Raw genomic sequence first — 12,013 nt, forward strand, 5'->3', positions numbered from 1 at the left:
TGTTTTTCAGTGGGTCAGTATTTTTCCATTGAAGTCAAATGTTCTGAAAAGCTAGTAAGATGCATCCCACTTCAAATTAGTACTTTTCCAGGGTTTTTTTTACAAAGCAATTAGATACAATGATTTACCTTCCTTGTGGAAGTAGTGTTTATTATTTTGGAAAGACTGGCTTTCTGGCTTCGTAGGAAAGAATCATTACGAATTGCTCCTGTTCTATTTGTTAATGCATGCATGCTTTCCAAGGGTTATCTGATGTTTGTTAAAAGCACATTTTTTATTGTCATTTGAATGCTCAGAACACTCACTTTACTTTGTGATCCACTGCTGCAAAATTGGACAATGACTTCTAACGTATATTTTTTTTCTAGTCAACATCTAGTAGTTGTCAAATATATTATAATTTAAAATGTAGTACCATTCTCTTAAATGCTGTATAAACAATTGTTTATAAACATTTTGTTTAAAACTATGCTTCTTTTTATTCTTTTGATAAATAACTTATTTATTTATTTATTTTTGTGATAAGGCTGTGTAGAGCTTAGTTTATTCAGTGCGCCATTCTAATGGCTGCCTGGTTTGCGTCTTTGCCTTTTGCGTTTGCTCTGTGGGATTTGTTGTGTATCTCCCATGGCTGGGCATGATGCTACTGCCTCTTTCCTGCTGTGTCTCTTGCAAACAACATGCAGTTGACTGGTATGAAATATTATTGCTTTATGCTTTATGCTTAAAGATAGAGAGACAGCTACCTGGTGATAGTAATTCTCCTGTCAAGGAGTGGAGCAGAATGTACATCCTGCCTTTTCATTTCAGTATACTAAGAAGTGGTGTATGGTTATCAATGTTAGATTCCAAATGAGCATGAACAGTAGGGGGAATGGCTGTTTGCAAGTGTGGATAGTGATAGGAGAAGGGGGAATGGTTTTTAAACTGAGACAGGGAAGGTTTAGGTTAGATCTTAAGAGGAAGTTTTTCACACAGAGTGGTGACGCACTGGAACAGGTTGCCCAAGGAGGTTGTGGATGCCCCATCTCTGGAGGCATTCAAGGCCGGGCTGGATGTGGCTCCGGGCAGCCTGGTCTGGTGGTTGGTGACCCTGCACATAGCAGGGGGGTTGAAACTAGATGATCATTGTGGTCCTTTTCAACCTAGGCCATTCTATGAGTCTATGATTCTATACTGAGCAAAGATGCACTCCAGAGAATGCTAAGAATCATAGAATTCTGCAGTGCTGTATAGAAAACAGCTCCAAAACAAAGCTTTTGTGGAATCTGAACAGCCGTTTGGTAGGTATTTGTGAAAGGTCCCTAGTGAAATAATTCTTAACAATAGTACAGTACTTTTGAGGTTTGCAAAAATTAAAGCTGCTGCTACTGGAGAGTTGTTTTCAGACTTCAGTACATTTGTGAGTAGTTGTGCTTTTTAAAAGATTTTTTTTTTCCTGAAGGAAACATAATACAATTTATTATTATTAGAAAATAGTGATATTTTAAAGACAGCTCTCTTGTGAAGATTCACCTTTAACAAGAAAAGCTATCATGACCTGCATTGTGGTTCCAGTGAGAAAATACTCAAATGTTTCAGGATAGGCTTTTTTAGGGAGGGGGCTTGTTTTGGTTTTTGGCCACCACTTGTAGGTAGGTAGGTGGAAATATGTGAAATTATTTTCAAAAATGATAATAACTTAGGTTCTGAGATTGGTTAACTTCTCCAGAACAGCAACAACAAAATAATTGTTGGTTGGAAATTTCTGGAACCTCTGATTCCATGCAGTTCACTGCTAGCAAATGAGTGCGAATGCTGTGTCCAGGCAGTGCCTGTAATTAATGCATTGTCTTGTCAGTAGGATACTGCAGTTCTAGAAGGCTGGGATTGTCTTTATTTCTTAACTTCTAGGTATATTAAGGGATTTTTTCTCTCTGTGGACATGTATGAGAAATCTGTAAGCTTTGCACTCAGATTAGAACTGATCTGCTCTGTTCTTTCCAGTTGCAACATTTTTTGATCCAGATTCTTTCCTCTTTCAGTAAAATTTAAATGATATGAATTTTCCCCATCCTCTAGGCTTATGGTTCTGGTTGTGAAATCACCTGAAGAAAACATTAGATATCAAATACAGATGAACTCTACATGCAGTTATTGTTAGCTGTGCAGGGACTGCCATGTTCTGAGAAACCAGCAGCTCTTTCCCCTCAGCATCCTGCTTCTCGTAGTGGAGGCTTATGAGCTGATTTTTTTCCAGAATTTTCTTGGGGAAAAAAAGAAAAAGCAGCAGACCACCTCCACCATCAAACCATTGTTATTAATTTACAATGTAATGCAATTGTCCATGAAATTTTCCGTTATCTGTTGTGTTATTACTACAGGGAGTTGATGAACTCTGCTGTCCAATCATCCTGAGTGGAAAATTTATTTTTCATTGTGAACTTGTCTCTATCTGCTGAACAAATCTCAGTATTTAAAGGCTGCTATATACTGATTGTTTACTGCTGTCTGTTTTTTGAAGGTGCACGAGGCTTAGTCCTAGCCAGAACTAAAGATCCTTAAACCAGTGATTGTTAGCTTGTCACCAACAGCATTCTCTTTGCTTTGCACACAGATACTGCTGCAAGCACATTGTCCTGTTGGGGTAATCCAGTGCCAGGGAGACGCACCCTGCCCTGCCAGAGCTGGCTGCCTCAGTGGCTCAGTGCAGCAGGCTGTGCTTGTAGTGAGTCAGGCTAGAGGGAGTCGTCAGCACAGGAATTAGCAGTAGGTTAATGTGTCACAAGCACTGCAGAATCTGTTCTGTGGTTTCCCTGTCTTGAATTTGACCCGTGTCCCATTTGGTAGGCTTGAGCATTACTGGGGACTTTCAAAGCTGGCTGCAGTGGCTTCTTTTTTTGAAGCTGTGTGCCAATTTAGTGTTCTTTGCTTGTGAAACATTAATATATTTTAAGTTGATAAAATCTGAATTTGTGTCTGGTGAAGAACTGTAATGAATTTTGGCTCTTCTTTAACACCAGAAGGACAGAACATTCTGCGTGGAAAAAGTAAAATACCAATTAGATGATTTATTATTTATTTTTCTTGTGAGGTCTAGGTTATATTTACAGCCATTCATACAATAATTTTGCTAACCTGAGTGTGATGTTATTGGGAGAACTCTGGAATAGTTTAGGGCTAACATATTTTTGATGTAAAATTTAAAATTATATGCTGTTTGCCTAATGTAATTTATAAGTGGTTAGGGACAATGATGCTTCTGATTTTTCTTCATTTTTTGTGGAAGTCTTTTGTGGTGAGTGTATCCTTTATTTGAGATGTTTTTAGCAACTCAGCATATAAATGGGCTTATTCCTTAAGATAATTTGAGTTTCATGCATTGGAACTGCCTTCAGTATAGAGAAATGTTAAGTAAGGCTTAAGAACTGTACTGAGAGTGCAGATGATAGTGTTTAACAGTACTAAAAAGACACTTACATGATTTCAATCATTGTATTTTACCTCACAGTCATTGAAGGATGAAATCCTTATAATATTTTCGCAAAGGAAGTGTTATTCACATTTAGATAGACAGCTGAGGTGTAGTATAGGTTAGCTGGTACTAGAAACAAGGCTTCTGGTCACCTTGCTAGTGTACTCTTCTGTTTCTCTTTCATTAGCAGTTAAACTAGAAATTATTTCAGGTGGAGATTGCAGAATTTTGTTTCCAGAGAATGCAGATACGTTTCTAGATATCTAGAGAAATGGCATGGCAAGGCTGTGAACAACTGACTGACTTCTCTGGACTGACATCTGCAGGACATTAAGAATTGTCAGTGTCTCATTTGAGAATTTTTATATTTTTTTCTTATCAACTTATTTCCGTTCTGGATGACTGAATGGGCCTCGGGGTCCAGTCACCTCTGTTTTTTTTGTTTTTTTTTTTTTTTTTAACTCATCCTAAGATTCAGTGAGACATTTTATGTCTATTTTCTCTAGCTCCCTAACATATTTTTCTTGTGCTACAGGTATCTTAGTTTTAAAACACTCTTCAGTGTCAGTTAATCTTATTACAGTCCTATGTGTTAGTTTGGATGACTACCTAAACACTATCACTGGATTTTAATTGAATTGGAGCACATTATTTATTAATGCATAGTAAGTGATTGTAATTCCCCAGGTTAATTTTTCAGCCAATTTTGTTAAATTATAACTTTGTCAAGCTTGAAGTCAGTGCCTTTAATTATAGCTTTCATTTATCTGCAGTGTTCATGGGGGAGAAATTTAGCGTATGAATACTGCTGATCAGTCTACTCCTCATACAATATGTTTTTTCTGTCTTAACTATTTTTGCTTTGAATTTGTTTGTCCTGTGGGCTTTCCACTTTTTTAATATACTACTTGCATTGTGCTATGCTTTAAAAACATTCATACCTTGGAGCTGCGGCAAAATTGCCAACCATAACTGAAAAATATATTTTTTAGTGTATTTTAGATGATTGAAAGACTGACATTCCCTTCATGTAACTGTATCAGTTTTCCTTTCTGGAAAGAACCATTTCCTAAAGCTCCCGGAACCAGACAGTCTTTGTTCCGTGGGTCATTTTTTTTTACCTCCCGGACAAAATGGCTTCAGAGCACTGCCTACATTAAGAATAAGTTGAAAGTAAAAGTGTTGTCTGTCTTGAACTGAAAATGCATTTTTGGAGCCTGGTGTGTAGGCTTAATGCCATGTAAGAGTTCAGGAAAATGGGTTACATCCATAGAGCATCAAGTGTTAGTTTTCCTTTAATGTTTTGTGGATTAAGAAATTGACCTAAAAAGAGGTAAATAGATAACTTTACCTTGTTATTTATGAAGTGTTTAAAGCAGCTATACTGTAGAGCAACCAGGAATACTTGAAAACAAAATCAACCTTTAAATATTACTCTGAGTGAAAAAAAGATTGCAAATGTCAGGTGTTTTTACCAAAAATAATCCTAGCTGTATAATACATTTTAATATGTGTGTGTGGTTTCATAACTATAAAAAGCACTTATTGTATGTTTCAATTTCTGGGTAGTATTTGTCCATATAACTTGTAATCAAGCAACAAAGTATATGTGTAGTGTGGAAACCCTTTATTATATTATGTGTGCTGCAGCTTGTGTTGGTCATTTTTTCATCATCAGTTGTTAGGTTCAAACCTTCTGTCCTTACATCGAACAAAAGTTTCTTGTAAGCTTTGAAATGTAATGGAACAACTGAACAGAAGAAAACAATTTCAAAAAATTAAAAATATCTGAGTTTTTAGAGGCAATAGTTGTGTCTGTAACTACTTAAGGTTATTTTTCAGATGTTGCAATTTAATGTTGGTCTTCTGTGAGAGGGGTCAAACGTTAGAACAGGCTTCCTGGTGAGGTGATTGTGCTCCAAGTTTGTCAGTGCTCAAGAGGTATTTGGATAATGCCCACAATAACATGCTGTAATTTTGGTTAGCCCTAGTGTTGTCAGGCGGTTGGACTCAATGATCTTTGAAGGTCTCTTCCAACGGAACTAGTCTTGTTCTGTTCTTTTCTTTCTTCTCTCTCTCTTTCTCTCTCTTCTTCTTTTTCTCTTATCTCTCAAGGCAGTATACAGGGGTAATTTAGTTATGTATTCATGTTTTTCATAAGGTTATTCTGGTCTGTGTTGTGGAATCTGTGTAAAATGATGCGTATGGTGCATGAGGCTGAAAACAACCACTAATCAAGTCCTATAATAAAGGGAGAACAAACCCTTTTACTCTATTCCCCATTGGTTTGTTCCAGTAATACAGCTGAGTTATATCACCGCGGTGTTACTTAGACTATTATACTGTATTGTGGGGTGGTTTTGTTTGTTTAATTTGTTTATTTTGTGTATAAGCTAAGACTTACCAAGCGGGGCTGCAGAAGCCTGTTTCCTGCATGCTCTGCAGTTTTTGCTTGCTTCATGTACGCTGTGAACTTTTTGTGTAGAAAAAGATACTCCTACATACAAAGTTACTGTTCTTGCTGTTGGTGTAAATAGAACAGCATGCAAGTGAAGGAAGTAGGTACAGAAAAGAACAAACAGACAGAAAAATAACATTGTTACTATAGAGTAGCCATGAGAAATACTTGCATTTATGTTTGTTTACAGTATGAATCTGATGAACAAGAAAAAAGTGCCTATCAAGAGTATGATAGTGACAGCGATGTTCCTGAAGAGTTGAAAAGAGACTATGTTGATGAACAGACAGGAGATGCCCCGATGAAGAGGTCAGTATGCTCAGTCTTATTTACATGTGTTTAATCTCAGTACTGTATTTTATTCTTGATTCAATCTCTACAGCAATGGAATGATAATCAAATAATCTTTATGATACCTGCACAGTGAGAAAGGCTCAGCAGTTAGATCTCCAGGATGGGGAGGAACTTTAAACTGTTCATTGCTATTGCAAAAAGAAAATTTGGGAAGCAAGATTTTGAAGGAAGATAAAGACTCTAAGAAGTGGGTTGTGGAAAAGTCATTAGCAAGCATTAGGCGTTCTTCTACAACTGCTGTTATGTACATGTGTAATTTCTGTTGCATCAGTGGGAATTTTTTGCCAACAAATGACTTGAGACTTGTGCTTTTACGAAACAGTAATCTTTTAGAAATTTCAGACAAAGAAACCAAAAAAACAAAACAAAAGCACTGCACCGAGTAGATTTCTATTCAGCCTTTATGAAGCAAGCTCACCTTATTTGTATGGAAAGAGTTTCAGAAGTACTAGAAGGGCACTGCTAGAAGGGTCGAAAGAGAGGAATTTTTTTTTTTTATTACAAAATCATTCTAGAATAAAATATTATCATGGTTTCATCAGACATTGCAAACTACTTCATTTCAGTGAAACTCTAGAGATATTGATAAAGATGAATTTGTGGGGAAAAAATGCAGTCAGTGAAATTGTATTACGTTGCATTACAGCTATGTACTGTGGAATTGTAATATGATGAACTTCTAGATAAATATTATTTGAGGTGTTTTTTCTTTTTCTTTTTTTTTTTTTCCTTCTTAGTGTTTCTCGAGAAACTCTGAGGAGCAAAAAGAAATCGGATTATAGCCTCAATAAAGGGAATGCACCTATCCTGACAAACACTACACTCAATGTAGTAAGGCTTGTTGGTAGGTTGAATAATTGTTGGAATGTATGTTTTTTATTTTAATACAAACCTGTGGATTCTAGCAAATATATTCAATGAATTTTAAGACACTTTAAAAACACTAAGTTGGACACTCTTTCCACTTTCTCAATGTGTGATAGTTTGGATGAGGTCTCAGTGGATTGTCTCACAGTGTACTGCAGTTTCCTACTCTCCAGTGGCATTGCCTCCCTTTGGATTTCTCACATCTTCCTTGTACTGGCAGTTCAGTCATTCTGTAATGCGCCTTATGCAGCCAGCAGGTCCTTCACTTTACCATTTTTTTTCCAGGGGATGAGCCTCTAGTTTACTACAGAAAGATACGTGTTTTTAATTGATCCTTAAATGCGTGGCTTTACATTTTGTACTATTGAATTTCATCAGATTCTTATTACAGCAGTCATCAAGGTCCTCTGGTTCCTCCTGTACATTATGCCAATCCCTTTCTGTTTTGATGGTACCTCCTTATTTTTTTTCCATTATCATACTCTTTATTTTTGTGCCAGAGTCATTCATGAGGATTTGAAAGAAGAGTTGTTGGAAACTCCACTAGTAGCTTTTCCAGATACTTCCCTTTTCATCACACTCTGTTCTGCCTTCTGTTTCACTAAACAGTTGACTAAATCCCAGATGGGTGAAATGTACTGTGTTCTTTGTCTGGAAAATCAAATAACATTTGTATCAAGAATATTCGTCTTAATCTGATATAGTTCACATCTGGTAGATCACGAGTTGTTTTATGAATTTTGCCCCCATATAAAACATAAAGGTAAGCATGATATTGTTCACCTGATTTAGCTGAGCATTTTATGTCTGTTAGTATGAGATCTAGCTTTGATCCAGTCCCCCGGATTCTCCTCTGGCAGGCAGAGATGCCATGGAATGTGCCCGTCTTTTAACACGTGTCTCTGCTAATGCCATTTAAAGTTTCAGTTCATCTCATGCTGTCTCTGGATTTTGGCTAGGAAAATGCCATGGTATGTAACACTGTTCAGTTTCAAGGAGTGTAACTGATGGGTATTTAGGATTCTTTCATTATCAGTTGAGTAGAGTAGACAGATCCAGAAGGTGATACCTGTCCTGAATCTCTTTCCTTGCATGTCATAGTACAGATATCTTAGCACTTGTACTCTGGAGCTGCTTCCCTTCTGCACAGGATAGCTGAACAACCAACATGGGCAGAGGGTTTTTTTTGTTTTTTTTTTTTAAGGTAAGTTTGACAAAGTGAATTGCGTGTGTAATACCAGTGATATAATGCCTTAAAAATTAAGCAGAAACCTAGTAAAGTACAGTATAGGTATGTCATATGCATAAGAAAGCCTGAACTTAAAGTTTTGGTCCTTAAAAACAAGGCTATAATTTCAGAGATACTTGTTTTGGTGGCAGTAAATGCAAGTAGCTTTTGTCCCTGCTATATATTGTCCATGACATGCCTGCCTCCCATATATTTGCATGTATGGCTTTTAGTATATCTGTTTAGATCAGTTTCTCCCTCTTAAAAATAAATCATAAAGGAAAGCAAGTTAATACAGGAGATATGAAGTGAGATTAAGATGGGATTTTAAATTGCCCACTCAAGTAGAAGAAATTGTTTTTTGTTATGCAAACTATGTAGTAGTATTCGCTGAAAGAATATGATGCTGCTTACAATAATTTTGAGCTATTTCTGGGTGCTATGTGCGTTGTAAGGAAGCTAAATGAATAAAAGTGTGATTTACTATATATTTAATAAAAATAGTTTAAATGAGTTACTATGTATAGCTGAAGTGGGAGGTCATATAATTGTTGAATTTGAATTTCAAGTTTACAGTTCAGTTTATTTGTTTTTCCATTAGGTTAATAAATGAGGTAGTTATTTCTAACTTTGTTTCTAGCTTAAAGCAATAATTAGATTAATTTATTGGTTTTTTTTTTCCTATCAAACTCTTGCCTGTTCACTTAAAACTTCAAAGAAGAACGAACCCATGCTAAATTGGTATGGAATATTGAGACCTAGGGTCGATACATCAACAAGAATATTTGCCATTGTGAACACTGTTTTTTTTTTTTTTTTTTTTTTTTTTTTTTAAATTAACGTCATCCATATTTAAGAAATGGGTTGGCTTTGTCTGATGCCTTCTTTTTGCCTCATTTTTACTTCTCCCATGGATATTTTTTTATGAAGTAACTCAGATCTGGCTTGCTTTAAAGCTCGTTATCTTTGGAGAAAATAATAGTGGTGGTGACAAATCTCACAGCTGAAAACTTTTTGCTGAAGAAGTGAATAGACATGTAGCATAGGACTTCGTGAGCCTTCAAAATAAGAAAAAAAAAACAGGAGGAAAACAAAAACATAGAAAACCCCCAATCATACAGTCTTTCAAAATGATATAACGTGCTTTTTGTGGTTTCCTTCAAAGTGGCATTTTAGCCTCTTATGTATGTCATAGCAAGCTGCATGTTTGGAATTCAGAGACTCACTAGAAATTATTTTATAATAACCATAGATATACTAAAACTCTCATAAATATATGGAGGTAGTGTATTTTATTCACTTTTTTGGTTTTAATGATCAGATTTATGTAGATCAGTCCAATAGAAAAAACTGCCGTCTTGTAGGACAGAAGAATTGCTGGAAATACTGAACGCTTCCAGAAAAAAACCAAACAAACAGCAAACTAACATACAACAACAACAACACCAAAAAACAAACAAACAAAAACAAACAAAAAAAAAAACACCCTGGCAAATGTTCAGGAGTTTTGGCCATTACGACTTGTTTATAGAAAGTGTAGCTACTTTGACTTACATAAACTCAAAGTGGTATTTACAGTTATTTTTGGAAATTTCTGGCGTGGCTGTTAGTGCTGTTTGGGAATTTTCTTGTACATGTTTTTCCACCCAAACCATGAACTTTACTGCAAGTAGGTAACAATGTATAGGAGTTAAAATTTGGCATCGTCTTAGAGAAACTAGGAGGAAATGTTCTTGGAACGCTTTTGTGTAAAGATGCTGAGTGATGTAGTAATAGAGAAATGTTCTTGGCTACAGAAGATTTTTATAGGGACAGTGCTTGGGCAGTGCATAGCCCTTTGGAAAAGTGTAGGACACTGCCCAAGAGACTACCGTGCATGTTTATGCCAGCCACACAGATATTTGGAAATCTAACTGTCCAGAATGTGACACATCACCCATTATTATGCATAGGTTGCAGACAAGTTTGAAAACTGTGTTTACCTCAAAATCAGTGGAAAAAATCAGTCTGTAGCAATAAAGAGTATTCAGACACACATGAAGATGGCAGCTACTTTGATAGGGTAGCTATCCAAACATTCATAAATTTCCATGTAGACTGTGCTGAAATTAACTGCATTTGTTGTTCCCTTTTGGAAAACAAATGGAACATCTTAGGACTGCTTTTCAGCTTATTCTTAATGCTGTAGGTTAAAACATTGATAACTAAGCATGGAATTAACACCTAGGTTAACCTGCCAAATTATTAGTTACTTTAACTCTTGTCAAATCTCCAAAAATAATGAAATATATTCTTGAGTGTGTTGGCAAACTGGGGCACAGTTGTGTAATATTCAGACAGGTTGCTAGATAGAGATGTGAAAAGCAGCAAAATCAAGTTTTGCTCAATTCTTGCCATAGTGCTGTATCATCCCATGATAGTTGTGTCATATATTTGTCAAATTAACGTGGTCTTTTATGGTCACAAATAATTTTTTAAAAGATCAAGTTACTATCCCTGGTACTAACAGCTAAATTTGATACTTGATTTCTCTGTGTAAAACAACATTTTCTCAACTAATTAGTAAGTTACTTTGCTGTGCACAGTGTTAACTTTAAAAATGTTGCTGACTACAGGAGAAGTAAATTATTTTGGCACCCTCATGCAGAATTTTATCAACCTGTCACATCAAAACATGTCTGAAATATGGTATTTTGTTAACTGATCTGCTATATCTGACATGCTAGATGAACTGCATTTACATCTTCATTCAAAAGTTGCTGTCTGTACTAACCCAAAGTTTATTATATATATTTATATTATTATATATATTATATATGTTATACTTCTATCTTATATATATTATCTATATTAAAATACAGGTACACTGTTGAGATGCGAATGGGGCAACTAGTATGTCATTTCTGAACTAGCCAGCAGTAAGTCTGGGGTCTCTGAAAAAGCAGTTTTTCTTTAAGTACACTTTTCTTATGACCGTATGGAAAAACATCCATGCCCTATGCTAGAAAACAAAATAACTATAATTAAACCTGTAGGGAAAAATTGCTTTCTGAGTTCAAATCCTATGATCAGTTTGATTCAACTAATGTATAAATGCAGGTCCTGATATTCTTAATTTTTTTTTCCCCTGAAGTCATATGCACAACAGCAGAGAGCAGGATGGAAGAGAAGGAATTATTTTTTTCCCTGGATGTCCCTATTTTAGGACATTCAGTAATACATGCTAACTAGAAAATTAATCCAGTGAAATGAAGTAAACAAATAGTGGTTTAGTTTTTCTTCAAGTCCCGCTTTGATTTGCCTTACAAAATTTCCATTCCTTTTGATTTGCTTTTGCCAGCAATTGTTGTATTCTGTCAGCCTACTCCTTTAGAAACATTTCCAATGTACAGCTGAAAACGATTTGGTTTTCTTGCCCTGTCTTTTTCTGGCCTGATCTGATTCCACCTCACTACAGAAGTTGTCAGTGCTCTTATGTACAACACAGTCCAAAGTTGTAGAGGATTTTTTTTTGCTTGTTTATTTGCCTTTGTTTCTTTTTTTGTGTGTGTCTTTTTGGTGGTTTTTTGAAGGGGAGGGATCCTCTTAGGAGCAGCACAGTCTGGAGTTTATATGTTCTTCATCTCCAGTGCTGATAGAGCAGTCATTTAGC

At 35.8% G+C, this 12,013-nt stretch overlaps 1 protein-coding gene across 1 annotated transcript in view; it reads left to right on the forward strand.

The window, feature by feature from the left end:
- The window catches only part of VPS50 (VPS50 subunit of EARP/GARPII complex), a 66,072-nt gene that overhangs the window by 32,552 nt on the left and 21,507 nt on the right, over positions 1–12,013 (forward strand). Inside the window, exons 19-20 of the mRNA XM_085227445.1 lie at positions 6,103–6,221; positions 7,004–7,110. Coding sequence (XP_085083571.1) covers positions 6,103–6,221; positions 7,004–7,110 — 226 coding nt within the window. The remainder of the gene's footprint in view (positions 1–6,102; positions 6,222–7,003; positions 7,111–12,013) is intronic.

Source organism: Meleagris gallopavo, chromosome 6 (genome assembly GCF_905368555.1).
Source record: "Meleagris gallopavo chromosome 6, MGAL_WU_HG_1.1, whole genome shotgun sequence".
Taxonomy (NCBI): domain Eukaryota; kingdom Metazoa; phylum Chordata; class Aves; order Galliformes; family Phasianidae; genus Meleagris; species Meleagris gallopavo.